Here is a 14,610-nt window from a genome sequence, read left to right on the forward strand (position 1 = left end):
TTAGTAGAGACAGGGTTTCACCATGGAGGCCAGGCTGGTCTCAAACTCTTGACTTTAGGTGATCCACCCTCCCTGGCCTCCCAAAATACTGAGCCACCGCTCCCAACTCAGTTATTTCAGCTTCTAAATCCCTCTGAGTGCAGGGATCCTGCCCCCAACACAAGGGGCCCTTTGCCTCATTTTGTCTTTCCATAAGGGACAGATTGTTCTTTCTCAATTCTCAGGTGAGAATGGCCCAGTAGCATGGGGTGCCTTGTGGAAACCTCACAGCAGGACAAGGCGAAGGCAGAGAAGGCCAGGACTGAGCCTCCTGTCTCCCGGATCGCAGGGTTGGGGCTGTTTCACTGTCATCTGGAGGTCACAAGCATCAGATGCCCCCAGAGATGAGAGCAGGAAAGAACATCCTCACCTGCACTGACATCTTCCACCCCTGAGTTTAAGAGCATCTAGCACTCGATGCTGTAGAAACACCAGCAAGCAAACAAGCAAACGGTTCTAGAAGTGGTTGGCTGTGGTGACATTGCTGTCATTGTTCAAGGTAACCTTTGCTGCCCTGCTGCAAGGCTGAGGATGGAAACCCCTCAGGGGTTTGGGATTCTTATCCAAGGATGAAAATAAGAAAGATTCTACTAGGTTGGGAAGAATGAGACTCAGAAGTGGGCCTGGTGGGCTGGGGTGGGTGATCCTCGACTTTCAGACCTTCCTAACTCTGCCTTCTGTGCTTGGACAGGACTGGATGAAGGAATCAGCTCTGCCCTCTTTGTCGTTATTACCGTTGCCCTTGGAGTGGGTGTCATCACCATAGCACTGTTTCTGAGCTATCGGCCCTGCAACGTGGACAGGAGGAAATTACTCTATAGACAGAAAGAGGAGGACAAAGAGGAGGAAAGCCAGTTTGCTGTTGAGGAAGACAAAAGTATAACTCGTATAACTGACAGTTATTTGATTGAATGAGACTTCTGCTACTGTGGTTTCCCAGGGAGGGAAGAAGGGATAGAGGAGAAAGGAAGAAACAGAATGGCAGGCTGCATTACCCTTTGTGTTCTTCTGACAGTAAAACGGTGTTTCAGGCCCCCATGTCCCATGTGTCTGATATGTCCACAAGCTCACCTTTCTCTCTCTCTCTTTCTCTTTGTTTTTGAGATGGAGTCTTGTTTTTGTCGCCTAGGCTGGAGTGCAATGATGCGATCTCAGCTCACTGCAACTTCAGCCTCCCGAGTTCAGGCGATTCTCCTGCCTCAGCCTCCCCAGGACCTGGGATTACAGGTGCACACCAACACAGCAGGCTAATTTTTGTATTTTTAGTAGAGACAGGGTTTCACCATGTTGGCCAGGCTGGTCTCATAATCCTGACCTCAAGTGATCCGCCCACCTTGGCCTTCCAAAGTTCTGGGATTACAGGTGTGAGCCACCGCGCCCAGCCACTTTTCTCTATAGAGCCCACTCTAGTCATTAGGAATCTCAGTCTCAATGTTTTATTTGTAAGAAGGCCTCTTGTGCCTTGCCAGTTGCATCATCATTCCACTCTTAGATCAAAAAAAAAAAAAAAAAAAAAATGAATCTGTCCTTTCCTCATGTTTCCCACTGCCCTTTTCTCTTAAACATAATACTAAAGTTAGGCACATCTTAGAAATGCAACTCATATTTCATGGTTTTCTGATTTCTACCTGGGAACTCAATTTGTAGTCCAGGGACAGGACTTTGAAGGGAGTAAATATAAAATACGGGGCTAGGAGTCAGAGCTCTGTTCCCATCTCCACTTTCCCTTGCTCCCCTGACCAGGGCTTCTGGAGTGCCAGCTCCCAGAGCTGAGCTTGTTGACATTACTAAGGATCAGTGGCAAGCTTCAACTCAGTAACCACCTGTTGTGGGTCTTGGGGGAGTATACAGATGGTAAGAAATTCCACTTCGGGCCAGACAAGCATCCTATCTAGCCCGGTGTTCTGTCTGTGAAGTAGAAGGTAGAGTTCTTCCATGGAATTGGCCTCATAGGTTAAGCACTCCAAACATCTCTGAATTCCTTTTCACAGAGTGATCAACTGTGAGTTCGCATTTGCCAGTTTTCTTTTTTTTTTACCCATATGGGTGTCTAGGTTACAGTTCCAATGTTTATTCTCCCTTTTCATCAGTAAGTGCATATTTTCATCTGTCTGCAAACAATTTCCCTGAAGCTTCAAGAGGAATCCTCTTGTGAAAATGTTCACATGATTTTATGATTCAGCTTCCTTCCCTGTCCTTGGGAAAGAGTATATTCACCCTCGGAGAAGGCGCGAGGAATCATAAAACCAGATGTTTTCTTCCAAATCAGTTAAGAAATGTTCACTGGAATGTTGCTGTGGTAAAAATAAAAGTGATTTTATGATATTCAAATGCATTTCCATTACCTTCTGAAAGTTCTTATTATGTCAAATGGTTACATTTTGTAATTTTTTTTTTTTTTTAAGATGGAGTCTTGCTCTGTTATCCAGGCTGTTGTGCAGTGGCGCGATTTCGGCTCACTTCAACCTCCACCTCCCTGGTTCAAGCAATTCTCTGCCTCAGCCTCCCAAGTAGCTGGGATTACAGGTGCCCACCACCATGCCCAGCTGATATTTTGTGAAGTAAACATTGTCCCTGGTTTCTACAAGTTTATTAGGAAAGCTAGACAAACAAGCAGATTACATTTGTGCATGAACTCCTATGACTGGGAAAGCAGATTGTTAAGAGAAAACATAACTCAGATCAAGGAAGGCTTCCTGGAGGGACATTAAATATCTTGACTTTGCAAAATAGCATCATCCCCGAACATGACCTTTTCAACCTGGATGTTTCCACTAGGTGGAGCTACTGCTCTCTCATCCTGTGAGTCTAAGATAAATCATGCTTTCCCAGAATTGAGCATTTGGGGAAGTAAGTTAAGAAGCAGGTTTCAGAGACAGGAGTATAGAGCCGCCCCATTCGGGGATCCACAGCCATTTCAGTGTCAGGATCAGCCGCATCAGGGCTGTAGTTATCGTGTATCTGCAAACGCTGCCTCATGGCCTCAGTGCCTTGAAGCACAGCGAATCTAAAAAGGAAGGGAAAAATGAGCCAGGCGTGGTGGTGTGCACCTGTAATCCCAGCTACTGGGGAGGCTGAGGCAGGAGAATCGCTTGAACACGGGGATCGGAGGTTGCAGTGAACCGAGATGGCAGCATTGCACTCCAGCCTGGGCAACAGAGCGAGACCTCCATCTTGAAGAAAATAAAAACAAAAACAAACAAACTAACACAAAACAAAACAAACAAAACAAACCAAAATGGGAGGAAAGAAGGGGGCCGCTTGAACTTTCTAGTTCCCGCAGGGAGAGCCTGGAGGCTTAGCCGGCTGCTGCCTTTGCTTCTCAGTGCCACAGGGTGTCAGTGTTGACAGATGGTCCCACACAGTACCATCAAACCAAGTGGGTCTGCAGATCCGGGTTCCCAGCTGCTGTGGATCTCTGAGGGAGGATGATCTCCTTCTTCGGGGCCTGGTCCAGCTGCGGGTGTCGTCTTGCTTGGGTTTCCAGGGTTCCAGTTCTTAGAGCTCAGTAGTTTGGAAGAGCTGTCCCGCAACGGTCTTCAGAGTAGGCTGGGTTACTTGGAACCCTTGTAGACTTGGAAACTCTGTTTGCTTTCCTTCCCGAAGGATCCACATCACCAGGGGTCAGGCAGCCCCTTCTCACTGATTCTTTCTTTCTTTTTTTTTTTTTTTTGGAGATGGAGTCTCGCTCTGCCTCCCAGGCTGGAGTTCAGTGGCGTGATCTCGGCTCACTGCAACTTCTGCCTCCTGGCTTCAAGCAATTTTCCTGTCCCAGCCTCTGGAGTACCTGGGATTACAAGTATGTGCCACCATGTCTCACTAATTTTTGTGTTATTAGTAGAGACAGGGCTTCATCATGTTGGCCAGGCTGATATCAAACTCCTGAACTCAGGTGATCTGCCCACCTCTCAAAGTGCTGGGATTTCAGGCTGAGCCACCACGCCCAGCTTCACTGATTCTTAAAGCAGGAAGGCTCTCACATCTTTCTTCCAGTATAATAGAGCTTCTGAGGGTAGCTGCCTTCATTGTCTATAGGAGGAGGCCCCAACCCCTAAATGGTTTTGATCATATTCTTTCTGAACATTAAAGCAACCGGCTCACGCTTAAATTGCAGCTACCTTGAATATCTCCAGAGGAAGAGTGGCCTTTAATACTCCAAAAGTTTATCCTCTTTATTATTATTTTTGAGACAGAATCTTGCTCAGCCACCCAGCTGGAGTGCAGTGGCATGATCGGCTCAGTGCAACTCTGCCTCCTGGGCTGGAGCAATTCTCGTGCCTCAGTAGCTGGGAATACAGGTGTGCACCACCACACCTGGCTAATTTTTATATTTTTAGTAGAGATGGGGTGCCACCATGTTGACCAGACTAGTCTCGAACTTCTGACCCCCTCCTGCCTCGGCCTCCCAAAGTGCTGAGATTATAGGCGTGAACCACTGTGCCTGGCTGTTTATCCTCTCAAGGATGGTCAGGGTGACATTTTGGTGTCTTTCTCTCTAGACCTGAGAAAGCGTAAGTCATATCTTTAGTGCGACTTCTTACCATAGGGTTAATAATAATGTTTACTTTAGAGAATTATAGTTAGAAAGAAATGACATAATACTTGTAATAAAGTAGCATGGTACTAGAGACATGTGTTCACATTTGTTGGTTTTTATTATTATACTGATAATTCTGGTGGGAATTAAGCACATCATTATAATCACATAAAGTCAAAGCAAGAATCAGAAATCCATGGTAACTTTGAGGGCCATCAAAAGTCATAGACACCGTGCACAACTTTCCGATTTTTCTAGTCTTTTTCTCGCTCCTTCCCCTACTTTCCCCTGAGTTTAGTCCCTTAAGATTTAGGACTACTAGTAGGGTGACTAGTCCTATTAGCTGAGTTTGCATTGAGCTGAGGGATTCTTCAAGGAATGTGGGACTTTCAGTGTTGACATTGAGAAAGTCTCCTGAAAACGAAGACAAGTTGGTAACCCTAACCCCAGCGGTGCTCATCATGTGTCTCAGCACTCCAGGGTCTTCTGAATTAAAGAAGCAGCCAGGCAAAGTATCAGCTTGTCTTGGCCTAGAAGCCCAGACCTTGTAATTCAGAAGAAAAGGGAAGGGGTCAGTTCTGCTCTCCACTGTGTATAAAGGGACAAAACCCACCATGTGTATTTCGACAATGCTCACGAAAGAAATTCAGAAGTGGTACTTTTAGGTTAGGGTAAATTCAAAAAAATGACAGAGTCAGGAAAACACTACTCAGGGGTCAAGGATGACTCAAGCTCTGCCTACTGAACTCTTCCTTGTGCCAGTCTCACTAGTCTTATCTTTAGGAAGAGTTTTCATTATAAAATACCATTAAGGGTCAGGCACGGTGGCTTATGCCTATAATCCTAGCACTTTGGGAGGCCAAGGCGGGTGGATCCCCTGAGGCCAGGAGTTTGAGACCAGCCTGACCAACATGGTGAAATCCTGTCTTTACAAAAAACACAAAAATTAACCGTGTGTGGTGGTACACGCTTATAATCCCAGCTACTCAGGAGGCTGAGGCACGAGAGCCATTTGAACCCGGGAGGTGGAGGTTGCAGTGAGCTGAGATCGCACCACCGCACTCCAGCCTCTGTTTCAAAAACAAAAACCAAAATAGACTTTTAACATATTTAGTTGTGAGAATATATAAGCATTTTACCAATTTACATGTACATCTTAACCATTGTACGTGTACAGTTCTGTCACATGAAGTACATTCACATTGTCATGCAACCATCACCACCATCCATCTTCAGAACCCTTTTCATCTTGCACAGCCAAAACCCTTTGCTCATTAAATAGCTCCCTATTCCCTCCCTCCCCACAGCCTCTGGCAGCCACCATCCTACTTTTTGTCTCTATGAATTTGACTGCTCTGAGTACCTCATATGACTGGTATCAGACAGTATTTGTCTCTTTATGACTGGTTCCTGAGAAACACTTTTGAGATGACTGGTTGGAATTAGGAGCAGGTGGCACCACAACTGGCCCAGGCCTCTCATCTCCTTTTTCTCCTTTTTCCCTGTTAAACCAATACACCTGTGGACACGAGGCTCCCATCTCTGCGGTCCCTAACACGGTGGTTATCAACCTTGTTTACACATTAGAATCACCTGGGAAAGTTTTCAAACTACTCTTGCCTGGACCATATTCCAGGCTAATCATATCAGAATCTCAGGGAGGGCTTACATATGCATCGTTTAGAAAACACCCTAGACATCTCAAATTTGCAGCGGATATTGCTGTCCACACCAAGTTGATGAGCTGAAAAGTAGAATAACTGTGGGTAAATCAAAAGAGTTTAAAGTAGATGGTCTTTAAGGTCTTTTTACATTCGAAAATGTGCAAAGTCATGTAGTATCTTTCTAATTCTCAACCAGCAGCATTTGAGTGCATTCTCCTATACCCGAGGGGAGCTGGGTGGACACTCTCTGGATTGTGGCTCCCCCTGCAGTTCAGTTGTATGTTGGGACCACCCCATTTTAGAACCCTCTTAGTCACCCATGCAGGCGCTGGACATTGTCATTCCCCTGTCACGTGCATTCAACAAATACTTACTAAGATGGGTCACCTTTCCTTTTAAAACACGCAAGCCAAGAGATAATTAAAATTGTGCTCATTCCATCGACTTCTAAAGACCGTGAGATTTCTAAATAATTTTAAGGCTGAATGAAGGACGCTGCAGGAATATTGATTCCAGCTTCGTGCAAGATATAGTTTTCTGCAATGAGAGTGGTTTAATAGAATGAGGAGTCCTAAGTGATTCCCTTGGTCCTAGTGCTACACACTCGTAATTGGAATACTGACTATAATGGATGCCGGAGGATAAGATTCCCAAAGTAGAAGAAACTAGACTGACTTATGAGGCCCTTCTAACTCCAAAATGCCATAATTTTAAAGCCAGATAGTAGAAGAACGATGTAAGATGTAGGAATGACTTCTGAACTGAGAAATGAAGCAGCTCCAGAGTTCTTATTATTTCAGCTTTCAGCCATTCCCCAAGGACTGAGTTATTAACTGCAAAATAGCCAAAAATGAACACAAATGGGTCTCATTATCAAGAAAATTCATTATAGCACATAAGAATCAGAACTTCTAAAGAAGATTAATTAGGGGGTTGATTATTTGCATTGCAGAATAATTCCTGACTTCATGAAATCATTTCTGGATACTAGAATTCCTGTGAGCATCTTAGTATCGATTTATAGATCCCCAGTCACTAAGCCAAAGTGCTTGGGAGAGTAAACTCTTAACTCTAAACAACTAACCACTGCTCTTTAGTGCTTCTCAGCACTAAACATCTCAAATGTTTATTATTTCCTAATTGTCAAGGAAAACAATATAATTTCACAACAGATATTTAGACACTCCATCAGAAAACACAAAACCTCCAAAAATTCAATGCAGAAATAACTACAATTTCTTGTACTATAATATATCAAAAATGTCATTATGTTTAATCCTCTCACAATCGTAGTAAAGCAATATATTATTATCTCAGCTTGGTCAAGTAATTTATTCAGGAGCACTAAATTATGTAAAAACCAAATTTTTCTGATTCTTTCCCTTACACCAAGTTCCCCAATCAGCATCTCTTAGAATAAACTTGCTCACAAACAGCTTGGAGACCATGTGTGTTTGGGTTAATTTTTGCCCTTAATATATTTTCAATATGTGTTGCCAGTGTTTAAATGTTAGATTTCACGTACAGGTCTGAATGTCCTGGCTATCTCAAAGAATCAGAAGGTCTGGAAGTCCTGTCCCTGCAGTCCTGATGGTGACAGGCTGGCTGGGTCCTACCTCATCAGGGGCTAGAGTTCTGCAGGTTGTGCATCTTCCTACCACTCTGTGTTGTATCCCCCAGAGGAAAGCGAGTGTCATCTGGGATTTATCCCATTCCATCCAGCCCTCATTGCTTACATTGTTATCTTCCTGGCACCTGTTGGCACTGCAATTGCAACCCCAAATAAAATCTCTCTTCCACTTCCCTCGCCCTAATTCTGATTCCAAATGCTCTGGTTCTGTATGTCTGAAACTCATTTTTGCATTGTTCTCATTTCCCAAGAGTAGTTGGGCTTAAGGAAAATTCATCTTAAAGTTGTTCTGCACACAAGTAATTCTATGATATTGTTTCCTCACCTGTTGGGAAGCTTTTGCCTCTATACTTAATAGCCCATCTTGTTTTCATTTCTTCTCCCTCCTGGGGGGCCAGGTTTGGTGTTGCTGGTAATGGTGGGGGAGGATGAAACGCCTTCAAGCCATCTCTGGGATGACCAATGAGCTATGACCAGTAAGCTGGGACCACTGACCTGGTGGAATGGCCTTAGTGAGTAACAGACTGCAGTGATGTGTCAGCTTTCTTATGGCACAGGGACAACCAAGTCTCTTATATTTCAGTGGCCTGGTTCCCAATAGACCCTGCAGGCCCTACAGGTCGTCTTCCCAAGCTGCCCCTTGCTTCACACCACCACCTTCCACCCCATAATATTATAGAAGGACACCTAGTCAGACAAAATGATACAACTTAATTTTATTAGGACAAGGCTGGTGGGCACTGGAGTGGCACCTTCCGGGGCCAGGAGAGGCACTGGGGAAGGGTCACAGGATGCCATGCGGACACCTAAAAGCCACAGCTGCCCTCCACAGAGCGGCACTGCACCATGCGCAGGAATGTCTCGACCATGTCCATGTCCTTCCTGAAGCAGTGGAGCAGCCCATAGTTCTTGAGCAGTGAATCATCGTTGTGCGAGTCTGTGTCAAACTTGCTGTAGGTCTGCTTGAAGATCTGCCCAGTCCGGGGGCTGCCATCGTTCAGCCTCTGCAAAGTGAAGGAAGAGAAGGAGAGGCTGAGCGCTTGATCACTGTTCCCTCCCTCCCTCTCTCATTCATTCATTTTCCTCCCTCCCCTTCAGGGTGTAGAGAAAGACCTGGAGGATTCACCAGGGGAAATGAAGACTAAGGTGAATTCTCTTGGGTCAGGGCCTGCCTGCTAAAAAGAGGGCAGCAGTGTTTCTCTCCCTCAGCCCTCGAAGCCAGTGAGGTTCCAGGATTGGGGACCCCTGGCACCACCCTCACCCGCATCAACGTTTGGATGCCTTCCTCTAGGTTCTTTAGGAGGTCGTAGACATCGCTTTCCGAGGTGCCATACACCAGGTTGTTGGCAAACACACTCCCAAGTAACTGCACAGGCTCCAGCCAGGACTGGATGAGCAACAGGGAGATGCGGAGCAGCTCTAGGTTCTGCAGGGGAAGGACACGCAGTGGCTGTACTGCACGGAGGCTTTGACCACGGGCCTCTCACATCCCCGCCTGGGGGAGAAGGCATCCACTCACGGATTTCTGCTGCGTTTCCTCCATGTTGGAGGGTGTGGGAATAGACTCTGAGAAGCAGAAGGAGGCCTGGGGGTCCTCCATGATCGAATGCTTCTTTTCCTTTGGGATATAGGTTTCTTCCTAGGAGAAGGACCCCCCCACCAAGAGGGACTGCTGGTCTCTATGCTGGAGACCAGCTCCCATTGTTACCTCTCTGGGAACCTCGCTCAGCGTATGCTCATCTGCTGGCGTTTTCACTTCAGAAAACAACCCTGAGCTCCTTAGTCCCCTCCCATGACTTCCCAGTGGGGGAAAGTCACCCCTTGCTGCCACCCCTGACATGCACCCATTCCCCAAGAGCTTACAAACTCCTGGTAGGTGTCAAAGGCCAGTTGGTGCAGGCGATGGGCTTGGATCATAGCGTGGTCAAAAAGCCTGGATAAGGGTACGCTTGGGACCCTACCAGCCTCTTGAAGCCAAGGCAGGCAGAGGAGGGCAAAAGCCAGGAGCAGGGATGTCTGGGAGCCTGGGGAGAAACCAGAGGGCAACGGAGGGAGCCAGAGAGCAAGAGGCCAGTGCTCTCCCTGCCCCAGGAGCTGTTTGTTTTTCTCTCTCCATCCCTCCAGGGACCAGGAACATTCTGATATTGGTCAAATATCTGGGCTTAGATGGCGGTACTCACATTCAGAAGCCCCAAACCTGAGGGTTAGTGCCCCCATCCCATCTACGGGGCCCCGCCTCTCCCCTCGGGACACATCGTGCTGAAAGGGATTTTAGGGGCACTTACCTGCAGCCATTGCAGCTAGGAGAGCTGTCCACAGGACTCTGAGTGGTTCGGGCAGTTGGACTTTGGGATACTGGAGGTGGTCTCCTGTGGGCCCTTTTTATACCCTGGCCCCTTATCTCTTGCTGCTTGACCCCACCTGTTTCTCTGTACGTTTATGCATGGGGCCACTGACGCGGCTGTGCTAATGTCTAATTTAGAAACTCCTCCCACACATGCTGGGATCATGCCCCCTGGCTTGTCATCTTTCCTTTCCCACTATCACCAGCATTGTGAGGGCTGTGCCCAGAGTGTCAGCTAGCGATACCACCCAACCTGTCCTCTCTTTAAGGGTCAGGTGGGTGCCCTCTGGCAGCATGCCATGGTGGCCAACCTGAACGTGGGGAAGGATGTCAGGATAGCCAGTCTTTGAGACCCCTACCGACCCCATCCCACTTTCTATCCTATCCCATTCCTCCTCCTCGCGTGTTTCCCCTCCACCCAGCAGAGAGAATGTGTGTTTTGGGAAAAGGCGCCAAGCACAGACAATAGATTGCAGGGGTTCTGGGCAGGATTCAGTCTTGAATTCCACTTTTGCTGACTCCTCCTGGGCCCGCCCGAGGCAGCTGGATGCAGTGCTAATACTGACCACTAGAGGGAACCAACCCCACACTTTGCTCTCCCCTTTCCCTGAGCCTCGGGGGTGGGGGGCTGGGGGGGGTGGTGCTCCACCAGGTCCCTGGGGAGGACGAATCCAGACTCGAGGTATTGCCCCAGCTCCTTGGACTTGCAGCAGGGATACAAGCCAAGAAACAGAAATCCTGGGGACAGACACGGACCACAAGCGCTTCGTCCTATGCCCTGAAACCATCAGAGAATCTGAAAGTTGTAAGAGCTCTTGAAGGTTTGAGTCTTTTCCCCAGCTTTGGAACTCAGAACACATCACGCCGAAAGATGCCCTGGATTAAAAAAAAAAAAAAAAAAAGTCCTTTCTCCAGAGCAGGTAGTGTGGTGCTACTCAGTTATTTAGTTATTTTAGTTTCTTTATTTTATTTTATTTTTTGAGATGGAGTCTCATTCTGTCACCCAGGCTGGAGTGCAGTGGCATGATCTTGCCTCACTGCAACCTCCACCCGTGGGTTGAAATGATTCTCCCTCCTCAGCCTCCCTAGTAGCTGGGATTACAGGCTCCCACCACTATGCCGGGCTGTTTTGTACTTTTTTAGTAGAGACGAGATTTCAGTATGTTGGCCAGGCTGGTCTCGAACTCTTGATTTTAGGTGATCCACCCTCCCTGGCCTCCCAAAATACTGAGATCACTGGTGCGAGCCACCGCTCCCAACCCAGTTATTTCAGCTTGTAAATCCCTCTGAGTGCAGGGATCCTGCCCCCAACACAAGGGGCTCTTTGCCTCATTTTGTCTTTCCATAAGGGGCAGCTTGTTCTTTCTCTATTCCCAGGTGAGAATGGCCCAGTGGCATGGGGTGCCTTGTAGAAACCTCACAGGAGGATAAGACAAAGGCAGAATATGCCAGGACTGAGCTGTCTCTCTCCTGGTGCCCAGGGTTGGGGCTATTTCAATACCATCTGGAGGTCACAAGCATCAGATGCCCCCAGAGATGACAGCAGGAAAGAACACCCTCACCTGCACTGAAATCATCCCCGCCGAGTTTAAGAGCATCTAGCGCTTGACGCTATAGAAACAGAAGCAAGGAAACAAGGAAACGCTTCTAGAAGTGGTTGGCTGTGGTGTTCGCAACCAACATTGAAAACCCACAGCCCTGTGGCCCAGGATGTGAATGCTGGGGCCCTGCCATCTCCTCCCTTTCAGAGCAGAAGACAGAGCTCCTTTTTCTGCCGTTCATTCTCGAAGCATTACCCGACCAGCACCCCAGACTCATCATTTGCTGGGAGGGCACTGGGCTGTGGGCTGTTCTCCAGGCAGGGCTGCGGGAGGATCCAAGAGGGGCGTCATCAATGATACCAGCTCTGAGAAAGCTGGGGCCAAGGGAGGGTGGAGACACCACTTTCCCCTGCTCCTTCCAGCACCAGCAAAGAGGAGGAGCCAGGTGGGAATGGAGGAGGGTCCCTGAGCTCCAGGTAGCTTCTGCCTCCCCCACCATCCTTCCTCCAGTGTTAACTGGGACAGACAGCACCCCATGACAGGGCCTTTTAGACAGTGTTGGGGACTTAGATGTGGATTTTCGGCCATGGAAGAAGTCTCCAGTCTCCCTTAGGAATGAGCCCTAGCAGGGGCCCTAACTGGGGACCACTGCATAACTCCACAGATAGGCACAGGGGTGGTGAGGCTCCCTAGACAGGTTACTGCCAGGAACACATGGGACCAGCCAGGGCAGGGAGTGTCTCCTCTCGCCTCTCCACTTCTTTGACCCCAGAGTTACGGTGACTCAGAGGACTCCAGGGAACTCTGGGGAAAAACTTTACAAAGGGTTACCATGGCAACTATGAACCAGAGGGAAGAACTGAGGCCCACAGGTGTGGATAGAAGTCAGTGATCCTTTTCTCTAGTCTAGATCTTTCCAGGGCCTTGAGCAATGGAGACCACATCCATCATTCATTGCTAGTAAAAAATCAACTTTGAATTAGACTTGGGATTTTCCTGACAGTACTGGGAAGTGGCCCACTGTTGGGGCATCACTTGGGGCCAGATCCCTGGCTCCTGCAGGCTGAGAGACTACCCAACAAGAGCCTCCACATGGCCAGTGGGAAGAGGCTGGGCTTCGCATCTCTGGTTTCAGCCTCAAAAGGCTCAGGATAGGCCAGACGTAGTGGCTCACACCTGTAATCCCTCCACTTTGGGAGGCCGAGGTGGGTGGATTATGAGGTCAGCGGTTCAAGACCATCCTGGCCAAGATGGTGAAATCCCGACTCTACTAAACATACAAAAATTAGCCAGGCATGGTGGCAGGCGTCTGCAATCCCAGCTACTCAGGAGGCTGAGGCAGGGAATTGCTTGAACCCGCAACATGGAGGTTGCAGTGAGCTGAGATCACGCCACTGCACTCCAGCCTTGGTGACAGAGTGAGACTCTGTATCAAAAACAAAACAAAACAAGACAAAAAGCTTAGGATAATCTCACAATCATCTTGGTTCTTTTAAGGAACCTCCCTTTATAATCTAGGATTAATGAATTTCTCTGTGTGTTTGGAAGCCCTGCCTATGTCCAACCTTGACTAACTCTAGGGTTCTGTGTGCCTGCTGTGGAAAGTCGCAGATCTGCTGTTGATCCTAAAGTGGTGTCTTTCAGGCTTTGAGATCTCCTGTTGGGTTCAAGACTGTGGGGTTGAGGACAATCACATTTTTCGAAGCCATACTCACCGGGTCTTAGGGATCGCCTCCGAGGGACTGGTGGGTGCTCCTTCCACTCCCACTTTGGTGATTTGCGGCGCACACTTCCCACCTGCAGCTCTGTTCTTTCTTCCTTGAGATCAGAGGCTGGTTATCGTACTGGGACATACTCTACCTCCTTTTGGCTTCTAATGTCCTTTCTCTGAGTTTGGTATCGAGTCAATTACTCAGCTCATTGGATTAAGGTCTTCAGGGAATATTATGTGGGGATTCCCAAGGGTTCTCCTAGGGGAGGTGAGGAAGATGATCAATACTTCTGCGTGTCCACCATGTGCTTGGCACTCTACTGAGCCATAGGGATGTGAGTGGGGATACTGAGGCTCAAAGAGATAGGTGGCTTGCCTGGAGCTCTCCCAGTTCCTAAGTGATGCCTCTCCAAGGCCCTCAGGCTTTCCTTCCATGCCAAGATCTTTAGAAACTTTATCTGGTAAAGATGGTGGCACTACTAGGCATAGACAGAGCTTGCCTCAGTGCAAAGCTAGCAGGACAGGGGTCAAGTCCCTGCACAGAAGATGTTCCATGAAGATGGGGGGAATTGAACACAAGGAATTCAGCCGCAGAATGAGGTGTCCATAGGCATTAAGGAAAGTGGTAGAAAACAACCACCCAGCGTAGCTCGCTTTAGTGAACCGAGGCACATCATGCTGCATATTTGTATTGCACGTTTCAGTGTACATCGTGTTTCACTTTCTGTATCTCGTTGGACCCTTAAGCTTGCCACATGATATGGCCGGGGGGTTCAGGCACAGAGGGGGGCGTTCAGGTACGGAGAAAGGACCTCGGAAGGCTTGGGGAGGAGAGGGGCAGGCACTGTTGTGTGTTGATGGGGTATTGTTTGCACTGGTTGATGATCTCTGAACAAGAAGTGCATAACGATCTACCTAACCGGACATGCTAAGTAATTTCACTTTGGGGATGATTCTCCAGGGAGACAATCCACTGATAGAGAAGGAAGTGAAAAGCATCGAGATGTGTCTAGTAGTTGTAGGAAGTCTGGGGTGCTTTCCTGACGGGGTGTTCTCAGCTGGAAATAACCTCTCTCCTTCCTTTGACCTGTCCTGTGGCTATTTGCAGACATTTTGTTCCTCTTACCAGACTGTAAGCTCTTTG

At 47.9% G+C, this 14,610-nt stretch overlaps 2 protein-coding genes across 2 annotated transcripts in view; both read right to left on the reverse strand.

Annotated features, from left to right (window-relative positions):
* Positions 1-14,610, reverse strand: part of LOC105515984 (somatotropin-like) — a 69,044-nt gene that overhangs the window by 51,669 nt on the left and 2,765 nt on the right. The window lies entirely within an intron of this gene.
* The window catches only part of LOC105515983 (somatotropin-like), an 8,866-nt gene continuing 2,817 nt past the window's right edge, over positions 8,562-14,610 (reverse strand). The window contains exons 2-5 of the mRNA XM_011947982.1: positions 9,734-9,894; positions 9,390-9,509; positions 9,132-9,296; positions 8,562-8,874 (exon numbers count right to left, since the gene is read on the reverse strand). Coding sequence (XP_011803372.1) covers positions 8,677-8,874; positions 9,132-9,296; positions 9,390-9,509; positions 9,734-9,894 — 644 coding nt within the window. The 3' untranslated portion in view covers positions 8,562-8,676. The remainder of the gene's footprint in view (positions 8,875-9,131; positions 9,297-9,389; positions 9,510-9,733; positions 9,895-14,610) is intronic.

Source organism: Colobus angolensis, unplaced genomic scaffold (assembly GCF_000951035.1).
Source record: "Colobus angolensis palliatus isolate OR3802 unplaced genomic scaffold, Cang.pa_1.0 Scaffold271, whole genome shotgun sequence".
NCBI lineage: Eukaryota > Metazoa > Chordata > Mammalia > Primates > Cercopithecidae > Colobus > Colobus angolensis.